We start from the raw sequence: 26,254 nt of genomic DNA, 5'->3' as shown, positions 1-26,254 counted from the left end.
TGGTATAAGAGGAACATACGTTTTATTCCTCTTATACCACAGAAATTTATCAAATAATGACAAGTCATACTTTTTATCCATTTATAGTTACTTGCATTTAATAGTGTGAAACATCCACGAAACCAGTCAGATCCTGTTCTAACAGCCGTTCTCTCGTCAGCCTCTCTTTACTTCACTCTTCTGAAGATTAAATAAAAAACGCAAACTCCTCTGTCCTGGAGAGCTTTACAAAGCGCTCACACTGGAGACTCCTTCCAAAAAAATCTCCTTACAGAAAACCTCACCACTATCACTATACACTGTACTGTATCCCTGTGTACGAGCTGTCGTTATGGAAAATTAAGATTTAGGAATAGGCTAAATAATGTAGGATTAAAATGTCTTATTTATTAAATTAGGATATTTTTACTCTATTGGCAACCAGATTACTGCTTCTGATCTAAGAATGTGTTTTTAATAGGTTTAGGGTTTTTAATAGGCCTTTTTAATCTGGGAACAGCTGAAAAGATCACCGGAGTCTCTCTACCCAACATCGACACCTCATACAACAACCGCTACATCCACAAAGCCACCGGGATTTTCAGACTTTATGGACTTTTTCTGTCCTGTGTATTTATTGTCTTGTGTATCTATTGCCCTGTGTATCTACTGTCTTGTGTCTATTGCCCTGTGTATTTATTGTCTTGTTTATTTGCTGTCCTGTGTATTTATTGTCTTGTGTATCTATTGCCCTGTGTATCTATTGCCCTGTGTATCTACTGTCTTGTGTCTATTGCCCTGTGTATTTATTGTCTTGTTTATTTGCTGTCCTGTGTATTTATTGTCTTGTGTATCTATTGCCCTGTGTATCTACTGTCTTGTGTCTATTGCCCTGTGTATTTATTGTCTTGTGCATCTACTGTCCTGTGTATTTATTGTCTTGTGTATCTATTGCCCTGTGTATCTACTGTCTTGTCTCTATTGCCCTGTGTATTTATTGTCTTATGTATCTGCTGTCCTGTGTATTTATTGTCTTGTGTATCTACTGTCTTGTGTATTTATTGTCTTGTGTATCTATTGTTCTGTCTTGTATTTTCAGACTTTATGGACCCTTCTCACAGACTCTTCACCCTCCTGCCGTTTGGTAGAAGATACAGGAGCGTCCGTGCCACCACCAGCAACCTCCGCAGCAGTTTCTTCCCCGAGGCAGTCAGATTACTCACCACCCTGCTGCTTCCCAATGCTCACCTGAACTAGTCGAACCCCTAACCCAGTATGACTCAATAGCACTGCACACCCGCACTACACAAAGCTGCATCACACACTTTTTATTTATGAGACTCTTTGCTGCCAGTATTGCTGCTACACTTACTTTCTGCTACACTACACAATACAGCTTTACAGCCAATGTCCTGTGTATCTACTGTCCTGTGTATCTTTTGTTCTGTCCTGTGTATTTATTGTCTTGTGTATTTATTGTCCTGTTCTCTGTATTTATTATCTTGTGTATCTACTGTTCTGTTCTGTGTATTTATTGTCTTGTGTATTTATTTTCTGTCCTGTGTATTTATTGTCTTGTGCATCTATTGTTCTGTCCTGTGTATTTATTGTCCTGTGTATTTATTGTCTTGTGTATCTACTGTTCTGTCCTGTGTATTTTCTGTCCTGTGTATTTATTGTCTTTGTATTTATTGTCCTGTTCTCTGTATTTATTATCTTGTGTATCTATTTTCTGTCCTGTGTATTTATTATCTTGTGTATCTACTGTCCTGTTCTGTGTATTTATTGTCTTGTGTATCTATTGTTCTGTCTTGTGTATTTATTGTCTTGTGTATTAATTTGTCCTGTTCTCTGTATTTATTATCTTGTGTATCTACTGTTCTGTTCTGTGTATTTATTGTCTTGTGTATTTATTTTCTGTCCTGTGTATTTATTGTCTTGTGTATCTACTGTTCTGTCCTGTGTATTTATTATCTTATGTATCTATTGTTCTGTTCTGTGTATTTATTGTCCTGCACTCATTTGCACTTTATGTAGTCTTGCCTACTGTCCTGTGTTTCACCATGGTACTGGACATTTCCTTCTGATGTGGACAATAAAATGAGGAATGACAATAAAAACCCAATTGACTTGAGATTTTAACAATTTAAATAGATTTCACAGAGTGCGATTCCTCTTCAAACCGCTAGGTGGCGCTGAAACAAACACACCACTAAACTCCAACCAGAGAAGAAGAGAGTGCGGAAGTAAAGTGCGCTAAAAACAGCTAGCTACTTTAAACTGTATAAATCTCGTCATTTGTTAGTTTTTTTTTTAAATATAAAAATGTGTACAGATTGTGTGCAGAAGGAATATCCTGACAGGGTGAGTTTAATATGGTTTATAGTCAGATTTCATTAATTAATTAATAAATATCGTTAGCGATTAGCTAATACAGACATTATGAAACAGTCGCCACTGTGCATCAGTGTTTCAGCAACTTTGAGATGATAATTTACTGAATTATTCTTCAGCATCAACAGTTCTGGCTCTAGTACAGACTCAGTTTTCAGTTCTAACATGACTGTGACATGATGAACTCATTGGCATGCGTTTAGTATGAGACTGTTTTCATTAGCAGTGATACAGAGTGGTGTTCGATACCGTAAAAAACATCATATCGCAATATTTTCCCACGATACTCGATGTCTATGTTATTATTTTTGGGTTTTCATAGCAAACAGTGTTGCTGAGTTAAAAAGCGATGACTCACGTATCATTTTATTGAACATCTACAAACATCTACATCTACTCAGCCACAAGGGTTTTATTCCTCTTATACCACAGCAATTTGCTAATTATTAGATCACAACCTGATACTGTATGTCTGTAATATTTATTATAGTTATATTTGATGTTATGGAAGGTCTGGAAACAAGTTAGTTCCTGTTCTCACTTACGCTATAGCAGCTGTAAACAGTTGCTCCTTCACCAGCGCTTCTCTCTCTCTCTCTCTCTCTCTCTTCTCTCTCTTCTCTCTCTTCTCTCTCTTGAAGTCAACAAGACATGACAAACGCAGCTTTTCATGTTACCAAGAAAAGCGCAAAGTTAAAAGCGTAAACTCTTCTGTCCTTACTGACTGCTACAAAAGCGCTGGCACCGGAGACTCCTTCCATAAATGTTACATAAACGCCTTCGGAAGCTACCGATAATACATATGTTATGTAATTTATCGTGATGTTGAGTTTATATAATATCGCCCAGCTCTGCTCTGACTACTCTGTAATGTTTACAGGGAAACACCTGCCTGGATAACGGCTCGTATCTGATGAACTTCCTGGGATGCGCCAACTGTCAGCAGCGAGACTTCGTGCTCATCAGCAACAAGACGCTGGTGGATGAAGACGAGGAGGAGATAGTCACTTACCTACGTGAGTTTTTTTTTTTTTTTTTTTTTTTTTTTTTTAAATCAAATAAAATTAAATCCGTGTTTGCTACTCAGTATCCTTCCCTCCTCATTTTGTTTTTCTCTCTGTTTTATTTTTTTTCTTTTTTTTCTTATGTATTTTTTCCCCCTTTATTCCTGACATTTTTTTAATTCCTTGATGTGCATGATTTCTCTCCTTTTATTTTTTTAAATTTGCATTCTTTCTATGCTTCTCCTTTTCTCTCCCGCTCTTAGGAGAGACTTTATCAGTCCATAACATTGTAACTTTATATATTGCAAAATAAATTAGTGTCTTAGCCAAAACCACAAAGTGAAACTTGAACTATTTTCTCCGTACAGATAAGTGCAAGAATTGTGACCATGTCATAGCCAGACACGAGTACACCTTCTCTGTGGTGGATGACTATCAGGTAAGAGCTTCATTCTTTATCATTTTTCGCCCAAATCACTCTTAACTGCATCTGTAGAGTGTGTGTGTGTGTGTGTGTGTGTGTGTGTGTGTGTGTGTTTACAGTGGACGAATATTTCAGCATTTTTCTCCATACTGAGAAAAGAACAGAAAACTTGTTTACTCCAAACTCACTTAAGAACAGTTTAAATACAGATGTTGAATTCGATCAATAAAACCTACAACTTTTATACGCTAAAAATAAAAGTGTCAGCATGAGGAAATCATGAGAGAGAGACTTAAAATTGTTCTTATGTAAGGAATAAAGCACTCTGTGTCACGCTGCTATAGTGAAATAATCAACTACGGGATAATGGAATGATGCAGTTACTGTTACCACTCCAAAGGTGATTATTTTCCTATAACAGCATGAACCAAAGTGTTTTATTCCTCTTGAACCGTGCCAATTTGTTGACGATGTAATTTTAAATGTATTTATGAATGACATGTCATACTTTTTAACCTGTTATAGTTACATTTTATGTTTGCGAAACAAGTCAGCTATAAACAGTCGTTCCCTCACCAGCCTCTCTTTTTTTTTTTCATTAAAAAAAAAAAGTTAATAAGACAAAAAAAAAAAATTGCAGCTTGTCATGTTGCTGAGAAACGGGAAGCATAAACTCGTCTGTCCCGAAGATGTCAGAAAACTTAAAGTTACAGCTTTACCTCTGACTGTTACAAAGCTCTGACACTGGAGACTCCTTCCGTAACTGTTAAACAAATACAAGCCATACAGGTCCTTGTGTATGAAATGTTTCTGTAAATGTTATGAGTGCATGAATATAAACCTGTCACTGATGTTACACTTAGCACTACTATCAGAGCTGCTGTTATAGAAAATTAATCCACTTCTGATTCGAGATTTCAACAGTGCTTTGGTGTATAAATAGTTTTCTCCAACTTAGTAATGCTGGAGTAATAAAGCTAAAAAAAAAAAAAAAAAAGACTTTTGTGAAGTTTTTGTGTTATTATTTTTTAAATCTTTCAGGAATACACAATGTTGTGTATGCTGTGTGGGAAGGCGGAAGATTCCATCAGTGTGATGCCAGATGATCCCAGACAAGCCGCCCCACTCTTCTAAACAGAAAAGACACAGAACAGTCTTAAATTGGTCTTAAATAAGAAGCTCCACTCGCGCAGAGTTTCATCCATGCTGAGCTCCGGAGGCCATTTTAAAATGACTGACAGATTATAATCCAGTTGTGTGTATTTGTTCATGTCCTTGAGAACCTTCCAGAAATGATCTGCAGCTTGAACGTCGGCTCTGTATTCGGGCATTCTCTCCCTGAGGAACTTACCGTAGGCTTTAATGGTATTAATAAGATCTGACAAGAGTGAAGAATGAATAGTGTAAATAAAACAATCCTGTATGTTTTACATTAAAGCCTCCTGCTCATCCGCTGCTGCAGCATTTCTGCTTGTTCAGTGTATACTGTAAACTTTTATTAAAACTCTTTTGTATGCTTTGTCTAAATAAAATAAATGATGCTCCATCACATCCTCAGTTTATTTCTGCTTGACATTAAAGGAATACTCTACTGTATCTGTAGCACATGTGCGATTACCGCAGGCAAGAGTGCTGACGTTTTCCTTTAACACAGAAAACCTGTTCACTGAAAAACTTACTCATAATACTGTAGACTCTTGGGGCAGGTATTGAATTTTACCAATAATTAACCTTAAAAACGGGACTATATAACATGAATTCAAAGCTGCAGAAGCTCCAGTGTATTAATGACACAAGCTTTTCTACCACAACTCTTCTTTGTGGAGCAACATAGATAAACAGTTTGCTTCTGTAAGCTTTCCTGAAGGTTTTTTTTTTTGGTATTCATGCCCTATCAAGGACACAATAGCTCTGAAAAACTAGTCCCAAGAGGCAAATGATAGATTTAGACATTCAATTATAAATGCTTAAAGCGTTGTAAAAAATCTTACTCATAAATGTTTTGTGTGCTCGAATATTTTTGACGTTGAGATGATTAGGTTTTCTTTTAACAGAGAAGGACACAAGATCATTAGCTGAGAGCTGAATAATCTTGATTATGTCTGAAAAGGTAGTGATGAGGACTGAGAAATGGGAAGAGGGCTGACCTTTCATTTTTACTGAAAAGCAATCTTTTTGGAAATCCTTGTGGCCAGTCTTCTGGATTTTCTCGCTTCTAACGAATACTTTTGGTCACAGTTTTTGATTTGAGATGCAGATCATGACAACAAGCACGACGATGACAGAAAGTTGCAACAGAGCTTGTCTGTGTGTTCAACACCATGGTGCATGAAATCACTTTTACTGTTCGACCTGGAATCCAGACAGACAGGAATATTTTTGGCTCAGATGTACCACTTTAATCTTTCAAATGTATATATAGTATGCAGGTGTAGTTTATGTGAACAATGCCACTTTCGTTTTCGCTGCTTCTGCACGAGCACACAAAGTCATGCATCAAGTAAAAAGTGGCCTTTTGCCTTCACTTAAAAGTGAGTTTCATTTTTTCTATATTAACCAACACATTATTGGATGAATTATTGGATCCAACAACAGAAAAATCAACAGAATCACCTACACTATTTCTTTTTTTTTTTTTTTATCCAAATTCTGTGAATATGCAAATTAGAAACCCACCTCATCTGACTGATTAACTGGTGTAACCTTTTACCTGATCTTCATTTGCATACTGCAATCTCATTGGCTCTCAAATTCTAGGATGCAATAAAACTTTTGCCTGTTGCATGTTTAATACCAAACAAGATGTTCCTTGTTTCTTAAAAAAAAATGACAAGTTAAATTAAATCAACCAAGAGATTAGGATGACTTTAAAAAAAACAAAAAGTGATAAAAGTGTATTAAAATCAGGGCACCCTGGAGGAGCGATATCTTGCACGTCAGTATTTATTATGTTTATATGAATACATGTACATTCCAATGTAGTGACTTTTCTTTGTAAATGAATGATGTTTGTTAGCAAAATACATTACATGAAGCAAGAAGCTTTTTTCCCTTTAATGTATTTATATCTATATACATTTCAGATTCTGTACATTGCTTAAGTAGTAGGCTGTGTTACTATAGCGGGGCTCTACTGATGTGTGTAAAGTAAATAAGTACTTTCAGAGGTCAAGAACAAAAGCATTAGCCTAACTCCACAGTACACACAGCTACAGCGGGATGAACGCGTGACACTAACGTTAACAGGTTCGGCTGAGTTTTTATAATCCTGATTTGATGTTGTTAATAATTGAATCATCTGACATGCATCTCTGCAGCGCTCGTTTACCTTCCAGACAGATTTCGGTACGAAGAATAACGCAAGACACATCGCTGAAGCATTAGTAATGTGCAGATATTTTTTTTTTTTGGAATGATTAAATTGATATCACGCTGATTTGCGACTTGCGACGGCTCATAATATTGTCAGAGCACTATAGCTCTTTGTTCAAATGACAAATTCTTTCCACGGTGCTAATCTGGCATTCGACTGTTTTTTTTTTTTTTTAAAGGACAAGAGCTTTCGTTCTGAAAAGCGCTGAAGAGATAAGACCCTCAGTAACAAACAGCTGGGCTACATTTTCATCTTAACACGTCTAATAAATAAATAAATACATTCTATGATAGATAATGTAGTTTACAGTACGTACATTCCCTGAAATACATATATACACATGCTTGCTTGTAACATATGTGACTATACATACAATGTGTTTTTTTTTTTTATACAGCATGGATGAGCAAATCAGCACTCACTGATATATGATGGGTAGAGCAAAAAGACAAATTAAAAAAAGCTAATAAAAAAATAATTAAAAATGTAAAAAATATAAGACGCAGAATCCATGTAAAACAAATTCATGTAAATGTGTATGCAAATATTGTTTTTTTTTTTAAAAACAAATACAGTATGTTTATTCCACTGTTTTTGGATTTAAATAAAAAAAAATAAGTCAGGTGTCAATTTCAAATACATGTCTGACACAGGTTAACATGTAAACAAGCGATTACATAAAAATGATATAAATATATTGGCACATAATACATGTAGTGTACTGTCTATAATACACTCCTGTGAAAACGTAGGCCTGATGCACGTCTTCGCTATTCATAGCTACGTGTTAAATATAGTGTTCCAGTTACAGTAATTAGTCTTGTTATCTCATTTTGTTATTTACAAGAAGGTGATTTTTTTATCTAGCTAAGCAACAGTACTCGTGGGCATTGTGTCATATCGCAAATGTTTGTATAGTGAAGTAAAATAAAATAGTAGTTATTTGCTCAAAGTGTGTGTTGTGAAGCTATAAGAATAGCCGGGAACAGGAAGATCGTCAGAAGATCGTGAGTTTGAATCCCGAAAGAGCAGAATTGGTCGTACACTCTGCGTGGGAGGGATGACATACTCTCTCTCTCCTGTCAATCACAGCGATACTAAGCAATCGCAGGCGCCTTGTAAGCTTGTGTATGCGTGTATGCGCTTTCGTCCTTTCACGTAGCATGAACAGCAATTTCGGAAAGATGCTATGGCTTCACGTGTCTCAGAGGAAGCACGTGTTAGCGTCTACCCTCTCGGCTGCTGTATGATAGAAGAGAGCTAACTAGCTAGTGTGTGGGAATTGTTCAGTGTCTCAAACAGAGCTGATTTGGTTTATGAGACTGCATTAGATCACAGAGCTAAAAACTCCGTCACATAGCTCTTTTTTTTCTCCTTAGCATATAGTTTGATAGTTTGGTGTCACTCAGGTAGGAGGGCGTGACCCAAAGCTTGAAGCTAGAACTGATCCTGTATTGTGATAATATAATATAATATAATATAATATAATATAATGTCATACAGTATATTAACCATGTGATGATAATATAATGCGATTTGCATATTTTCTGGCCTGACTGAGCCAAGACAAGTGTGAATTAGCTATAGAGATGCTATTATACAATGCTAAACTGGTAGCTATAGACTCATCTTACTTGTTAGCAACACTGGGCTTGTTGCTCCAACTTCAGACGCCAAGCATGTCCCGGATGACTGATTACATTTGGGGGACTGTGGGAAAATGTCATTTTTGCCTGACCTGTTCCTTGAAATTGCGTCTCGTTTAATAATAAAATTAAAAATGGCGGTGAGATGACACTGAGGAACATTTTAAAAGTGAGCTGTGAACTGATTGTACACACAGGCTGATTGTGATACACAGCAATAAGACTTTATGACAATGAGGAGCACACGGACAGAGTCTCAGGAATTTATACAAAAATCCTTGGCGTGCTTAAACGTTTCCACAGGAGGGTACATGAGACACGGACGCTTTAAATGGAAGAAAAAACAGAAATTAATAAGCAATATCGAGTGTCAGGAGAAATGGAGAAATGGAGAGCAGTATGGGAATGTCGGACGAATGATAAAATGGCTTATATACAATGCTTTCAAGTAATCTCAACCAACACTGTTGGCTTTTTTTTTTTTTTTTCATTTTAATTTTCATTTCGTGCCACACTTCTTTACTTCTCACTTTACTAAAATAGACAAAGTCTATTCATTCTTTTTTTTTCCCCAACACCCTCATTATTACCATTTTAAAAGCTGCTTGTAACCAAATGAATCCTTTAAAATCCATGAAGTCATCAGTGGTCCATCAGAACAATCACTTCTTCACCTTTCGTCTTTTATTTGTTCACCTTGGTAGTGGTTTTGCTCTCAGGGCTTCCTGCTCTGCCTCCAGCACAATAACCGGCCCCGCGTTTAGCTCGTACCTCGTACATCCGTGGCGGCGGGGAGCCTAAAACACTGAGCGGCGCTTGGCTGTGACATCCCTCGAAGCGAGAAGGGGAGGAGCTTAATGAGCGCTGGATGGAGGAAGTGGTACGTTGGTAGCGGGATACAGCCACGCCTCCTCGCTCTTGCATCAGCTGGGTGAGGTTGTCAAGGAGATCCGTATCGCTGGTGCTGCTGGCACGGATACGGTAACGTCTGCGCCTAGGACAGAAAAAACACAGTACAGCATTATCATTTTATATATATATATATATATATATATATATATATATATATATATATATATATATATATATATATAATGATTTTAATATATTTTAGACTTACTGTTACCACTCAGAAGTTGATTATCTTCCTCGTACTGAAGTGCTTTATTCCTCTTATACCACAGCAGTTTGTCAACAAACTTTTTTTTTTATTTATTAAAGAACATATCATACTTTTTATCCATTCACAGTTACATTTAATGATATAGAATATCCACGAAACAATTTAGCACTTACGTTATTGCAGCTATAAACTTTCGTTTCCTATTTTTTTCTCTCTTAATGCTAACAAGACGAAAGAAATGCAGCTTGTCATGCTACCGAGTAACTCCTGTCCTGAAGACTTTCCTGTGGTAGAAAACGTACAGTCACAGCTTTACCTCTTTCACAAAGCGCTGACACTGGAGACTCATTCCAAAAATCCTAAATAGACGTATCCTTACAAGTCACTGTTTATGCTGTTACTATACAAACAATAGCGAATTAGAACAAGTGCATTAATTTTAACGTCGCAGTTGGAACTACTTTCCGAGCCATGCCGTTATAGACAGTTAATCAACACCTCCTGACCAATCAGAATCGAGAATTCAACAGCACTGTGGTATAAAGAGAAATAATATGCGAACAATGATGTAATACAAATGATGTAATCTAATACTGTAATCTTGTAATCTTTAAATTTCTTTTGTACTTTTTTTTATATACATACAAACACTAATTTGCCCTTGTTTCATCTGATGCATGACATTTACAGGATAATTGATTTTCACATACTTTTATGCATATATAAGCAAGTGTATTTTTCCTAAAAGTTATATTAAAGCTTTTGTAGATTGTAAAAAAAAACTCAAGTCAAATGTAATTTAAACAGCATATTACCAGCTGTATGTTCTAACCTGTTTTCTCCCCCCGGGCGGAGGGGTGGTTTTCCTGGAGGCGGGCGTGGCATGAAGCGAGCAGAGAACTGGTCTGGAGCTAGTGTGGGACTTATGGGCCTCGGAATCTTGCTCCTGCTGGACAGTGGGCTCGAGGAGGAGGAGAGCGAGAGCAGATCATCTCCCTGGAAGTCAGATGCGCGAGAACCTCGATCGGAGGGGAAGGAGAACTTTTCCCGAAGCAGTGCTGACGGGAAGTGCTCGCAGGATAAAGAGAGGGATGGTGATAGTGGGGCAAAACTCTTCCTGGTGGGGGAGTCTGGGTCACGCACGGGAATGCGGCTGGCCCGCGGGGACAATTCCCGAGGAGAAGCCGGGACTGGGGAGGAGGGGCCTGCGTCAACCGTGTCCCCAATCGTCTCGCCCTGGTTCGGAGTCGTAGAAGGACCAACGTCGGGACAACCCGAGTCACTCTCCACATCTTTCTCGGTTGGTTTGATAAAGCTCAGCTGGTCGTTCACTGGGGCAGGAGGCTGGGAGGAGGATTTGGGTGGTGTTTTCACTGGAGGATGATTGGGGTTGTCTTCCGCAGCGAGTGTTGGAGAGTCCTGAACTGGATCACTTTCGCCCTTTTGCTGAAGATGGATGGATTGTGGTAAAGTGCTGGATAACTACAGACAAGAGGGATAGTATGCATGGAAAACAGATTTGTATTTATTTGACATAAAAATCTTCTTTGGTGACCAAGTGGCTAAAAAAAAATGGGTCGCTGTGGCTTAATTCTGGCAAACAACCAAAAAAAAACCCTAACATACATCCTTTGAGACCTCTGCTTTAAGAACATATAAATAGATATTCCCCAAATGCCATAGAAATATTGTATTAACTTTGTAACCTTGCCTATTCTTTCTGTAATAATGTTGTTAATTACATAAGGAGCAAGTTTAAGAAACATAAAAGAAATGTGAATTTTAAGAAAGCAGATCTTAAAATAAAGTTGAAAACCTGTTGTTTTCAGATGAAGACCCCATGAATAGCACATTCTGAGCACTAACCTGCTCTAGCTGACTTCTGTTAATGTGAACAATCGATGCAGGCTGTATAGTAGGCAGCCTCCTCAGCCCTGTGATGCCGGAAAGCCCCGTTAGACCTGGCAATCCGGTAAGGCGGGTAAACGGAGGGCCGGTGTGACAGAGGGCAGTATGGAGTTCCCCGGAGCTGCTGAGGCTGCTGGCCCGCTGGGGCAGGGGGTCGGACCAGGTGCGAGGCAGAGCCAGGGGGCTGGTGGAGCGCTCCTCCTCTTCGGGCTTAGAGCACGCTGATCCGCTGCCTCCTTCCAGCTCCACTAGCACCCACTCCTGAGAGTCGCCCTCCTGTGGGACTGGGCTGAGGTTCACTGCTACATAGCCGCTGCTGGCTGCCCCCTCTTCATCCTCCAGAGAACCCTGTTCGGGACGACACCCAATCCTCTCCTGAGGTAGGACTGGTCGCTGCTTTCCTAAACTGTAAATAAGACGAATGAAGGAATATGAGGAAAGGCACCATTAATCTCACATGACACTCACCTTGGAGGAGGAAAAACGATTTACCATCAACAAGCCTCGTTTATCAAGCTTTTCGTGAAGCTGTGTGTAAATGTTTTCGTAGGTCAAACCAAACTAAAATCTCTCACCAGATTCACAAACGTTTTAGTGATGCCGCTTTTTTGTATTCACATGTGTATGTTGATAAATGGCAATCACCATTAAATTATGAAGCGTGTTCACGGAACAGGTGATTTACATTTAATTTAGTGACGGCCACATAAAAAAAAAAAAAAAACAAATTGACAAAATTATGTCTAAACAGTGAAAGAGTGCTTCCTAAGTGTGCTGTGCTCTAAATCTTCCAGTAATGCAGCTCAGCCATGGCAGCGCATCAGCTACCACAGCGTGTGACTAACGCTTCCTTCTTTTATAGGGCGCCATTACTTTTGTCCTACGTAAATGGCTAGTCTCTTTCGTCTTAATTCATGGATTTGTTTTGGACTTTAATATGAAATGACAGAGTTACACAAAATGTTCATTAAATTTGTGTGTAATTGAGTTAAATGAGTGGTTTAAACTTTGACAGCGTAATCCGTATACAAAATCGCAGTAATTCTTCAAAACTTGTAGAATTTGAAGCCAATCAATCAAGGGTCACATTAGTGAGTCTCCTTAAACACAAATTCAGGAGCTCACTGAGGATATTAATGCTAACAAAATTTTAATGGATACCACGTTTCTTGTGTAAACGCTCAAGTGAACTTATGAATTTATGAATAAATTCATTTGCATCCAACTTGACAAATGAAGCTGAATGTTGCTTCCAGGCTTATTTGTGTTGTGGATGGTCAGATAACTATTAAATTAAGCACCTAGCATTTTTTGAGTAGAAAAAAAACTCTGCACAAGGTGATTTTGTGCTGATAATACAAAGAACGTCTCATGTTACATAGTACAAACTTTAACAATAACAACGGACCACTACGTAAGCTACAAGAGTAACCGATTGAGAGATGAGTTTCATTAGTGTTAAATCGGACGTGTTAAATCGGACGTGTTAAATCAAAGAGGATTGTGTCTTCTGACTAATCCTCATATCGCTGAAAGCTTTGTAATTGTGTGCTGCTGTGATACTGACTAGGCTTCCAGGAAGCGTTCAATAGTAGGTTTGGGTTCAGGAGTCAGTCTCTTGTCCAGGCCCATGCTGTGGCTGTGACGCATCCTCCTCAACAGCGGAGCCACGCGGTCGATGAGTAAGGTCTCGGAGTGCACCCGCCTCGGAGAGCCCTGCGCAGAGCCACTGTTGGGGCTCTGATTGCCCTCTTTACTCCTCTCATCTTCGCTGGCCACCTGGTGTAGAAACAGTCAGACTTTTATCTACAAAAGGATCAGTGAGTTTACTTCATAAGTGACTGACTTCTCTGTATACTGCGACTGCTTTTATTTTCTCTTCCGTTCCTTAAACCCGTCCATTTTTTTTTTGTTCTTAGTACCTTTCTAATCTGTGGTTGAACGTGATTGCGGTTGCGGTCTCGGCTACGTTCCATCTCCTCCCATACGTCAGCTCCCTGAGCGTGCTGAGGTGGGATCGGCGGGCAATTGTCTGCTTCACTGAGCCGCTCGCCCTGAAGGACATCCTCTGTGTTCTCACGCTGCATGTCACCCGGTATCGCAGAGGCGTTGGCCATGCTGTGGGAACATTTATCATTTATTTATATAACATTCCTGAGCGTACCAGTAAAACAGGATTGGATCTTCTTTATTCCCAGCATCACTTTTTAGACTGGAAAAATATTTAACTCAGGTCAGAAGGCATGCTGTTAACCTAACTGGTGCCTTGTAGTTAGTACACATACCCCAAGTACGCTGGTGTGAGACGAGTCAGCTGCTGGCCCGTGGTTGCTAGAGCTGCGACTGTAAGGGAGTCTTCCGAGTCACTCCTCTCCCAGTCATACGGATCATTCTCCATAACATTATACGTCTTCATACTGTTCTCAAACACGGACATCAGGAGCTGGAACACAACACGGTACTTCTATTTATTAATACACTCACTGTATCGACACGGTTAAAGCATATAACACCTCAGTCATACACGACACAGAAATCAGGTAAAGTACCTGATAGTCAGGTTTAGTGTAGTAGTCGAGGCCTGAGATGTGATCGAGAAAAATGCTAAAGTCTGCAGGGAGGTGTTTCAGCATGAGGCGATGGTCGTAAGTCTCCTTCAGGTTCCCTACTTGCTCCTGAACGAGAATGAAAAAAAATCGGATGACATACGAGTGACAACACAAAAAAATAACCTCAAAATAACCTCAAATAACCTCAGAGTAACCTCAAAAAATAAAAAAATAAGTACAGCCTTATTATCCATAGTATAAAAAAAGCCTTATATATATATAGATATATATATAGATATATATATATATCAGGCTCGATTCACTGTATACTACAGATAATAATTGGTTTATTATTGATTTATATAATTACAACAATAAACTAATTACAAAATATAAAGAAATAATCAAAGCGTCAAAGAAAAATATGTATTTTTGCGCCTTAAGTTGCTCATTTTACAGAAATTTATTAAAATCCATGTTAATAAGTTCTACCACGTAAAATTCTCAAATGAAAAATTCAGTCTGCATTAAATGTAAACACTAAATCTAATTATGATCAAATTATTCTCTCTGGCACATTTTAAAGAGGAATCTGTTTTTTTTTCTATTTTGTTTTTACATTTTAAAAACCCTTTTCGTCTTTGACCCAGACACATTTCACATCAAAGGCTGATTGTTGCGCCAAACGCACGTTGATGAAACAACACATACTTTGTCCTTGACTTTTCTCCAGGGAAGCTGACCCACCATAAACTCCACAAGCATGTAAAAGAGAGACCACAGGTCATCATGCCGACCCATTTCCTGCACGGAGAAATAAGACAGAACGTGCATTTTCAGTGAGGAAATGACTTACGCCTGCAGCAGGAGTGATACATTATTTAAGGCCATCTCAGATCTAACCACTCATAAAATGTACAGCAATGGCGTTATATAAAAAAAATGTTTTTATAAATCTAAAATTAATTTGACTGTGTCACATTAAAATCACATTCAATATGTACTGAAAGGTTCAAATGACTTGAAGGTGAACCTGAATGTTCAGGAAGTAAGAAAGGTACGAGGCTATGGGATATAAAAACCTGTGCATGGATGAGTAAAATGCTGGAAATTACGTACCTTGTTCTTGTGAGCGTTGATTGAGGCATAGCGTACAGTTCCCCTAAATCCTGCCACTGGACGAGGCTTTAGATGATTAGGACAGACAAAAAAAAATACAAGATATATAAGAATATATACCAGATATAATTTTTTAGATATTTAATGTCCCGAAGTGTTTTATTCCTCTTACACCACTCCTACTTTCCGTGTCCTTGACCACATTTGTTAAACCGACTCTATACCCAACATTAAGTTTGCAGGAATAGAGCTTAGATTAAAAAGTAAATAAAACTATTTCCATATCATTTTGCTGAAATATATTCATGGCTTCTTAAAACTGATGTGTCAAAGCATGTTATAGTTATGTTTCGGTCAAAACTTTGTTGTTTGACTGCTAGAATTCAGACACAGTGGCTCGGACACATCCGACTGGCTTTCTCAGACTGCCACACATATAATAAACAAATACGATGTTAAAAAAAATAATAATGGCACGATAATAACTGAGTAATGAACAACACATTGCTTGAAGGAAAAAAATCAGCTTGTCATGTTAATTTGAAGCCAGACAGTGTGAAGTTCTCTGTTCTGAAAATTTTCATGTGGTGGAAAACTGACTGTTACAAAGCGCTGACACTGGAGACTCCTTCCATAAATGTTAAACAAACGTCTCCTTACGGAAAACCTCACCACATCAATGATATACTTTTTTTTGTTAAAACAGCACACTTTTTAACTGTTTATTATTAGTCTTAGATTATGTACAGTCTCTCTGAATGAGCCGTAACTATAGAAACGATATTGTCTAAGAACAAACCTGTGATTTGTAGCTGTGTTACTGTCAGAGCTGCTTCTGGCCAATCAGAACTGCGAATTCAACAGTGCTGTGGTATAAAAGGTGATAAACATACTGTTGGTTTGAAATAAAAATCATGATCACTTACCGGACGGACTTCTTGACAGGAGTTTGTAAACTGACGTGCCAAACCGAAGTCGAGCATGTAGCAGGTTCGGCAAGTACTCGTCAGTCGCCCCATGGCAAAGTTGGACTAAAAAGGAAAATAAAAGCTCAGGAGGTTTAGTAAACCACAAGGCGTGAGATGGAATGCTCTACTATTAACGCATTCACGAATTCTAGCATTGTTAACCCAATGCAATCTCTGAGTTTACATCACTAAGCACTATTTCAGTAGGAGAACTGTTATTACTGTATGTTATGATATTAAAAGTCTTCACTGTGCAGGAGTAAAAACTTGTCTGTAATTTATAGTGAAATGAAACTGGAATTGGAAGCCTGCTGTCATTGCTCACCGGTTTGATGTCTCTGTGCAGGAAGCCGACTGAGTGGATGCTCTCGATAGCCTCCAGAATCTGTCGGCCAAGCCTGAGCGTGGTGGACACCGAGAACGTACCGTGGCTCATGGTGCGCCGAAGGTCGGCCAAGTTCCTTCCCTGCAGTCACATATCAGTCAGCCGGTTATCGGTTAGTCACCAGCTAGTCAACCAGCCGGTTATCAACTCCTACAAACAACATGGTCCGTTTTCTCTTCAACGACTTTACATTACGCTTAGGATTGTTACGGACTCACGGTCACGGTGTCAGGGTTACCTCACTGTTGACTTTTTCAAAATACTGATTAAAATGCATTTCCTTCTATTACCATCTGTTTCAGATTCTTTACTCCAGTTGTTCTCAACAAATTTCTCAACCCCCTCCCTCAGGACTCACTGCAGGGATACGAGTGCACTGAAAACCTTTTGTGTTTAATCCGCTCTGAACATGTCCCTAACGTTATCATACATGATGGCTATCAAACGCACAGAAGAACAGGACATTGCTGAGCAGAACTAAACCAAACAACTTTCTATTTTTGGCTACATGCTAGTTAGACTTTTTTTCTTTTTTTTTTGTCTCAGCATGCCACACAGCTATTCCTCAATTTCTCTTTCAGCTTATAACAACATTATAACAAAATTTAAAACAAAAAACTGATTTTTTTTTTATAATTATAATTATATACACACACAAATACACATACACACACAGTACTGTAAAAAGTGTTAGACACCCTATTTTTTTAGTACAAACTTTGTTATAGATTTTTATTTTACAAAAACATTTCCCAACATTAGTTTTCCAGCACAGAATTAAATGTTTGTATGTCAGTAAAGAAAGCAGCAGATTCAATAAGAGACATTTTTCAGATAAAAACATAATGAAGGCTGCTGGGTTTCGCTGCAGAAATAAGAAGCGAGTCGACAGTCAAAGTCTTCAGAAGAACTGTGGCTGCTTCTGCAAGATGCTCAGTAACACTTACAGCTCATTTCCTTATAAAACTGCACACACTGCACCTGAGACTACTGTTTCACAAATACTATCTATCACACCAAATATTGATTTTGTTTCATTTATTACTGTTTACTGCTCTTTATAGTATTTTTTTAATGCATAAACATTTAATTTTTGCACCTTTTAATGTAGGCACCTTTGCTCTACAGCATTTCTTTGCATGTGACTAAAACGTTTGTATATATATATATATATATATATATACAAAATATATATATACATACACACACACACACACACACACACACAATGTTGTGCAAAGAGACTTTTGTACAAAGAAAGTGTAATAATTTTTTTTCCTGTACTTTTTTCCCCCTTTAAATGGTCAGTTAACACTGTGATATTTTTAGTCTAGGTTGTCATACTGTGAAAATTTCAAGATGTAACATACCTGAAGCTCCATCACCACATAGTTGAATCGGTCATTACGTCCACAACCGACGAAGCGGCAGACATGGTCCTTACCTGTGCACAACCATCAGACGGTATAGCTTGTCACAGTCTTCATGACCTTTCTGATTTAAACATAATACAAAGCTGCTACGGAATCTAAGGTGTCTCTTTTCATCTACTGTTGTGTCCTGGAGTCAGGTACTTAACCCAAAGCTGCTCCGGGTAAATGATTACACACACTGGCTACTAAATTTGAGAAAACAGACTTTGTAAGGCTCTTGACCAGCAAAGTTAATTCTGAACTGATCTATGTGATATCCCAGAAGCTGTTTCCGTGGTAATCGCTTTCTTTATTATGCTGGTCATATAAAAGACTGGCACTCTTACCCTGGAGCCTCTTTAGAACAGCCACCTCCATCTTTAAGACCTGTTTGGGTTGCTGAGCCGATTCCACTTTAAGAGCCACATTGCACTGGTTCAGCTGGTCCAGGACTTCATAGATCTCCCCAAAGCCTCCGCCACCGATCTTCTTAATCTGTGTGAGAAGAGGCGCAGATAGGAGTTCTTCTTTAAAAAGGTTTTATTTCAAGTGTAGATATTTCCTCACAATGGAGAAATTGTATTTCTCTCCATACTACATGACTACCAAGAGTTTCGGACTAGGGACTGACACATGATGATGCGTCAGAAAAAATATTAACTTGTGGCTTTAATATAATTATTCATGGTCAGATCTTATTAAAGAATCGCCACTATGGCACCTTGGTACTTACTGAACAATAATATTAAACAATGACGCACAGCACATTTAACCCTGCACACTTATAATTTTTATTACACCACATGTTAATCAACACAGCATTGCAAATTACTCAATATTTAGCTTGCTATTAGCTCATGAGACCAAGACTATGTGAATTTACAGGTCAAGATTCACCGAGCATAAAGCGAAAGTAACCACAAATGTGTGTTTCACATCCCACATCCTTTCTTGTTCAGAGAATTGGCTTGATCAGGTTTGGTCTGAAATTTATTTCTGTTTGGTCTGACCTCAGCTTTAGCTGAAGAGGCAGAAAAACGTGGTTTATATGTATATGTGTAATTTAATTCAACAAGCTTCATATAGAGCCACCAGATCATAAAGCTAAGCTATTTGGCAGAGTCTGGGTCTCCAACCTCTGATGACGGTGCAGCTTTGTACATCTGCAGTGAGCTGGATGCAATAAACAGCTTAAAGGCGTGGCCAAAAATATTGGTACCCTTCCACCCTTTAAAAAAAAAAAAAAACTCTAATTTCTCTAAATTAAGTAGAAACTTACAAAATAGCATGGTAATCAATACTATTTATTTTTGCATTGAATAGAACAGAAACTTTACTTTTGATTTATGATTTAACATATTATTTAAAATAAAAAATGAATGAAAATGGCATGGACAAAAATATTGGTCCCATTAACCTAATATTTTTTAGCACAGCCTTTGGAGGCAATGACTGCAATTAAATGTTTTCTGTAGGTCTGAATAAGATTCCTACACTTCTCTCCTGGTAGTCTGACAGCATCTTTCAGCTCTTTCCACAAATGTTCAGATCAGGACTCATGGAAGGCCACTTCCGTACGGTCCGCTGTTCTCTGGCTTCCTTGTGCCCTGCACAGATTCAAGGCACCCGGTACCTGAGGCAGCAAAGCAGCTCACAAACATCACTGAGCCTCCTCCATGTTTCACAGAAGGCACAGTGTTCATTTCCTTGAAAGCTTTGTTTTTTTTCCAGGTAAAAATACAGCTGGTGGGATTTTCCAAAAATCTCTAATTTTGTTTCATCTGTCCAAAGCATGTTCTGCCAGAAGGACTGTGGCTTTTTGTGAGAAAAGGGGTCCTCTTCGGTCTTCTGCCATGAAGCCCATTTTCATTCAGACACTGACAGACTTGAACTTGCTGTACCTTGAGCTTGAAAGTTATTCTCGGTTCTTTTTTGACTGTTCAACTGTGGATTAATTTCGCTCTTGCGACCTCGTCCAGAGCACAGCACAGTCCCATGGGCCTTAAACGTCTTTATAATATTGGCAGCCGTGTTCACAGGAACATCAAGCTCTTTAGAAATGATCTTATAACGTTTACATTGAGCATGCTTGTCTATGACCTTTTTCCTCATCTCCTTAGCCCATTCTGTTTGCCATGTCCAGTGTGATACCCACAGTGGAATAACACAGCTAGATGAATAACTACATCCATTAAAACTGGTTGCATGACTGAGTGTAACATTGAAAACACCTGCACTACTAACTGAATCTGAACAGTCTGCTCAAAGTATCACTACAACGCAAATTATGTCTTACAACTTTCCAAGGGTACCAATAATTTCCGAGCTATTTTAGAATGTCTTAGTAGAATAGGTAAAAATGCAGATATTTTCAAAACTTTTTGGTTTTGTTTCAGTGCAAACCAAACACACATTTATGTCTAGGTAATAATCATTTAAACATTTGAACACTTTTGGGGGCAAACTGGGTTTTATTTTAATAAAATCCGGTGGTACTGATATTTTTGGCCACATCTGTATTTTTTATAAATGTTTAATTATCAAAGAAAGGATACCCGATTATATAATTCCCATTATTATAATTATCCCATTATATATCGATCAGTGAGTTGATGAGAATGAGTCGATCAGTCTGATCCTAAAAACTCAGCAAGACTTTTTTTTTTTTTTTTTTTTTTTTTTTTGGAGGAATTCTGTAGGCCTTACTCACCACCCTCCAGCGGTCCCGGACCACGTTCCCCACCGACAGTATGTCGGCCTGCTCTCCTGCTCCACTCATCTTAGTGCTCACGCACGGACTGAGCACAGCCAGAGGTGATCAGCATCCGGCATCAGTGATGCAGGCTTCTCACTGAAATGCACAGGAATCAATAAACACACGGGGTTTAAGGAGGAGTTCTCCTCAACGCTGGAGACATACAGGATCATGCTCATTGAAGAAGATTTAATGTAACTTCACTTTGCCAGCTGATGGACCTATTAATACTTCATCCCTTCTGCGAAGCAAAAGTAAGACCTCTTTAAGGACACTGCCCTGATTTTTAGTCCCAAGACTAACGCAGGGCACAGAATAGAGCTGCTAAAGCCAAATGGAGACATAGACATGTCCACTGACGATTAGTCATAAATTATGACGCAAGCTAGAATGAAACATTTGCTACAGCAATGGTTCAAAATAAATCACTGATCAATGTTGATATAATAATCTCTACACACTAAAACTGACAGTGAAATTGTTTAGATCACGGATATATATTTTATGCTTTACACAAGACTAATTCATCTACTGGTCCAACTACAAACCAGTGTTTACGAAACGCTGACTGTAATTATGACCGCGATGTTGTTAATTAAGCAACAACGCAAACGCGCTACCGTGTTACGTAGATTATAACGTCGTTCACAGAAACACAACGTCGAGTGCTCTGTTGCTTTTATGCTACAGTTTACATTTAAAGAAAAATACAAACCAAAAAAAACTGCGAACATCATTTACCAATCTTTTAGTAAGGTGTAAAGTTGTGTGTAATTGTTTGCGTACGCCAAAACAAACTAAAAATTTATGCCAGATTTACATAAATTTCCAAAAGGCTGATTTTCTTCGTACGCACTTATGTACGTTGGTGGCCAGTAAAGTGGAAAGCGTGTTACCGTGACAGCTCATTTGCATCCCCAAACTTAAAAATAAACGCCCCTGTGATCTGTAATTGCCCCAAACCCAAACGTAAATACCCACTGACTGCTAAATGCCCCAAACATAAACATACATACTCCCATGACTATTAATTGCCCCAAGTGGAAATAAAGATCCCACCCTTTCTGTGAATTTCCCCAAAACCCAAAAATAACTACCCCGTGACCCCTAATAGCCCCTAGCAACGACCTGGAACATCCATAGCACTGCTCTTTTATTTTTATTATTATTTTTAAAATCTTTTTTAAACTTTTTTTTATCTGTTAAACTTTTTTTCAGCTCTTTTCACGCACTGTGTGTTTCCTTCAGGAGACGCAGATCTAGTCTGTTCCTGGCATCACTTCTGTCTTTAATGAGAGAAATGTCACTGAATGAAAGAGAAAATGGAAAGACAGTGAGATATTGATCAAGTTATACTGTGATACTGTAGTTACACTGTGATACTGTAGTTACACTGTGATACTGTAGTTACATTGTGATACTGTAGTTACACTGTGATACTGTAGTTATGCTGTGATACTGTAGTTACACTGTAATACTGTAGTTATGCTGTGATACTGTAGTTATCACGCTGTGATACTGTAGTTACACTGTGATACTGTAGTTACGCTGTAATACGGTAGTTACACTGTGATACTGTAGTTACGCTGTAATACTGTAGTTACGCTGTGATACTGTAGGTATGCTGTCATACTGTAGTTACACTGTAATACTGTAGTTATGCTGTGATACTGTAGTTATACAGTGATACTGTAGTTACGCTGTAATACTGTAGTTATGCTGTGATACTGTAGTTATACAGTGATACTGTAGTTACGCTGTAATACTGTAGTTATGCTGTGATACTGTAGTTATACAGTGATACTCTAGTTACGCTGTAATACTGTAGTTACACTGTGATACTGTAGGTATACTGTCATACTGTAGATACGCTGTGATACTGTAGTTACACTGTAATACTGTTGTTATGCTGTACATTGTGATACTGTACTTATGCTGTGATACTGTAGTTACGCTGTGATACTGTAGTTATCACGCTGTGATACTGTAGTTACGATGTAATACTGTAGTTACGCTGTGATACTGTAGTTACGCTGTGATACTGTAGTTACGATGTAATACTGGAGTTACTCTGTGATACTGTAGTTACGATGTAATACTGTAGTTACACTGTAATACTGTAGTTATGCTGTGATACTGTAGTTATACAGTGATACTGTAGTTACGCTGTAATACTGCAGTTACGCTGTGATACTGTAGGTATACTGTCATACTGTAGGTATACTGTCATACTGTAGATACACTGTGATACTGTAGTTACGCTGTAATACTGTTGTTATGCTGTACATTGTGATACTGTACTTATGCTGTGATACTGTAGTTATGCTGTGATACTGTAGTTATGCTGTGATACTGTAGTTACGATGTAATACTGTAGTTACGCTGTGATACTGTAGTTATGCTGTGATACTATAGTTACGATGTAATACTGGAGTTACGCTGTGATACTGTAGTTATACTGTGATACTGTAGGTATGCTGCGATACTGTAGTTACGTTGTGATACTGTAGTTACAATGTGATACTGTAGTTACGCTGTGATACTGTAGATACGCTGTGATACTGTAGTTACACTGTAATACTGTTGTTATGCTGTACATTGTGATACTGTACTTATGCTGTGATACTGTAGTTACGCTGTGATACTGTAGTTATCACGCTGTGATACTGTAGTTACGATGTAATACTGTAGTTATGCTGTGATACTGTAGTTACGCTGTGATACTGTAGTTACGATGTAATACTGGAGTTACTCTGTGATACTGTAGTTACGATGTAATACTGTAGTTACACTGTAATACTGTAGTTATGCTGTGATACTGTAGTTATACAGTGATACTGTAGTTACGCTGTAATACTGCAGTTACGCTGTGATACTGTAGGTATACTGTCATACTGTAGGTATACTGTCATACTGTAGATACGCTGTGATACTGTAGTTACGCTGTAATACTGTTGTTATGCTGTACATTGTGATACTGTACTTATGCTGTGATACTGTAGTTATGCTGTGATACTGTAGTTATGCTGTGATACTGTAGTTACGATGTAATACTGTAGTTACGCTGTGATACTGTAGTTATGCTGTGATACTATAGTTACGATGTAATACTGGAGTTACTCTGTGATACTGTAGTTACGATGTAATACTGTAGTTACACTGTAATACTGTAGTTATACTGTGATACTGTAGGTATGCTGCGATACTGTAGTTACGTTGTGATACTGTAGTTACAATGTGATACTGTAGTTACGCTGTGATACTGTAGATACGCTGTGATACTCTAGTTATACTGTAATACTGTAGTTATGCTGTAATACTGTTGTTATGCTGTGATACTGTAGTTACATTGTGATACTGTAGTTACGCTGTAATACTGTAGTTACACAAGACTCCTGAAACATTTTGTCAGGAAAAAGGAAGCAGGAGTGAAATATGACTGGATCTGATCTGAATTTAATGAAGACTGTCATGTTCAAACAGTGATTATAAATATGAATAATAAATCAGATTAAACACAGGACTGTTGACTGCTGACGAGTGTTACTTCCTACTGCGGGTGGAGAAGATGCTCAAGGAAGCGATTTGTAAACCTTTTCTATCATTTTCTAGCTGAGGTACAGAGTTTAAAGGTCACACTTGCAGTCGCAGGCTAAAATCAGAGCAGCTAGCTAACACACATGCAAGTCTTATTGTTTACAGCTAGCTCAGGTTCAGCTAGCTAACTTACCTGCGTTCATTCAGATGAGCGTAACCTTGGCAACGCACATTGAGCACTAATTCCATATCGAGTGCATTAAAAGGAGGCTAGATTTATTTCATTTAAATATCTAGTTAGCTGGTTAACTATATCACTACACGGCGTTTAATTAGCACTGAATCAAACTATCACGTTTTTTTTTCGCTAGCTTGCTAGTTACATGATTTTTGCTTATTTTCATTAGCTACTATACAGACTGGACTGCAGTTTATATGTTAGTCAAAACTCACCGTCAACATTTTCGCAAAAACCCCAGCAATATGCTTCTTTTAATTATTATTTAGCAAAAAAAATAAGCTGTATTACTTAGTTAGCTTGATTCCCCACCCACATTCTGATCCGACACATCCCATTGGTTGTCTGCTTGTAAATACGAACTATGAGCCAATCGAAGCTCAGAAACCGCTCGCTACCAACCAATCGTAGAGAAGAAGGCGGGACTTGCCAGAAACCGGGTAGGAAAGGAAAAAAATAACGGCTAGCGTATCTGAAAGCACAGTTACCTTCATCTGCAGCTGCCGCAATCCGAGCTCGAGGTGCCGCTGGAAAACATTATTAAGATGCCCACACGCCATGGAGATTGAATAGAGGTGGCATGCTAATTTCATCTTGTAACAAAATGTAAAAAAAATACAATGAGAAAAGAATAATAAATGCGGCTGAATGAATTGTCGGCGTTTCGCAGCGCGTTTACAGTCGCATCATCAGAGCTCGCGCGGCTGCCAGCCTGTGACGTCACGGAGACTCCTTTAACCAGGGCTTTATATTCATGCATGAAATATTAATCTACTTGTAATATATATACATATATATATATACATATACCTACACATGCATTTCACTGAACTTTTGTCTTGTCTGGAAAGAAATATTTTGCAAAATTAAATGCTGCAAAATTAAACACACACACACACACACACACATACAAAAGTACTAAACTGCACATCTGATTGTCACTGGGGTTGTACCATCAAAAGTACATCTTTTACCTGGAAAGGTGCATGCAGTGTAACTTTAAAGCTTTTACTAAGCTAATAAAAGCTAATTAAGGTCCATTTATGTACCTTGAATTATTTGAAAGATATGCTGCATAGATTCCACGCACAGTAGATTCCAGACAATGTGTAATATACGTACAATGGATATAAAAAATCTACACACCCCTGTTAAAACAGCTGTTTGGTTTTTTTTTTGTGATGTTCAAAAAATGAAACCAAGATAAGTCATGTCATATCTTTTATCACCTTTAATGCAATAGAGCAAAGGAACAAAATTCAACTGAACAACAAATAGAAACGTTATAAGGGAAAGAAAAACATACAATAACCTGGTTGCGTAAGTGTGCATTTTTAATTGTGCATGTGACTGTGCTCAGATTTAACCACCTTCAAACTCACATTCAAAGGTAATTAGATTCTGATTCCCCATAAATAAAGATCAGCCGTTTCTGTAGGA

General features: G+C 38.2%; 2 protein-coding genes across 3 annotated transcripts; one reads left to right on the top strand and one right to left on the bottom strand.

The window, feature by feature from the left end:
- The first annotated feature begins 2,184 nt into the window (after window positions 1-2,184).
- Window positions 2,185-5,347, top strand: churc1 (churchill domain containing 1). The gene is made up of 4 exons (XM_026923407.3): window positions 2,185-2,343; window positions 3,254-3,389; window positions 3,746-3,816; window positions 4,843-5,347. Exons 1-4 carry the CDS (start codon window positions 2,305-2,307, stop codon window positions 4,933-4,935), a joined length of 339 nt encoding a protein of 112 aa, XP_026779208.1. The 5' UTR covers window positions 2,185-2,304; the 3' UTR covers window positions 4,936-5,347.
- Window positions 5,348-6,726: 1,379 nt separating this feature from the next.
- Window positions 6,727-25,546, bottom strand: ttbk2b (tau tubulin kinase 2b). Of its 2 annotated transcripts, none has more exons than XM_026923657.3 (15): window positions 25,303-25,546; window positions 20,995-21,135; window positions 18,632-18,779; window positions 18,243-18,316; window positions 16,813-16,953; window positions 16,446-16,550; window positions 15,520-15,585; window positions 15,112-15,204; window positions 14,401-14,526; window positions 14,137-14,294; window positions 13,774-13,969; window positions 13,419-13,630; window positions 11,810-12,257; window positions 10,776-11,425; window positions 6,727-9,814 (listed from the first exon to the last, which is right to left on the bottom strand). In XM_026923657.3, exons 2-15 carry the CDS (start codon window positions 21,061-21,063, stop codon window positions 9,505-9,507), a joined length of 2,796 nt encoding a protein of 931 aa, XP_026779458.1. In that variant the 5' UTR covers window positions 21,064-21,135; window positions 25,303-25,546; the 3' UTR covers window positions 6,727-9,504. The 2 variants fall into 2 exon arrangements, with proteins under 2 accessions (XP_026779458.1, XP_034169758.1); XM_034313867.2 differs by lacking the exon at window positions 25,303-25,546 and adding an exon at window positions 25,030-25,294.
- Window positions 25,547-26,254: the final 708 nt, after the last annotated feature.

The sequence above is a fragment of the Pangasianodon hypophthalmus genome, chromosome 19, assembly GCF_027358585.1.
Source record: "Pangasianodon hypophthalmus isolate fPanHyp1 chromosome 19, fPanHyp1.pri, whole genome shotgun sequence".
NCBI lineage: Eukaryota > Metazoa > Chordata > Actinopteri > Siluriformes > Pangasiidae > Pangasianodon > Pangasianodon hypophthalmus.
The sequence above is the reverse complement of the archived record's forward strand: the minus strand, read 5'-3'. Positions and strand labels throughout refer to the sequence as shown.

Coding starts and splice junctions, on each gene's coding strand:
- churc1 (XM_026923407.3), top strand. CDS start 2,305: ATGTGTACAGATTGTGTGCAGAAGGAATATCCTGACAGG. Junction 2,344..3,253: donor AGAAGGAATATCCTGACAGG/GTGAGTTTAATA, acceptor TAATGTTTACAG/GGAAACACCTGCCTGGATAA. Junction 3,390..3,745: donor GGAGATAGTCACTTACCTAC/GTGAGTTTTTTT, acceptor TTCTCCGTACAG/ATAAGTGCAAGAATTGTGAC.
- ttbk2b (XM_026923657.3), bottom strand. CDS start 21,063: ATGAGTGGAGCAGGAGAGCAGGCCGACATACTGTCGGTGGGGAACGTG. Junction 14,527..15,111: donor GGAGAAAAGTCAAGGACAAA/GTATGTGTTGTT, acceptor ATTCTCGTTCAG/GAGCAAGTAGGGAACCTGAA. Junction 9,815..10,775: donor CGCCCGGGGGGAGAAAACAG/GTTAGAACATAC, acceptor TTTCTGTCCTAG/GCGCAGACGTTACCGTATCC.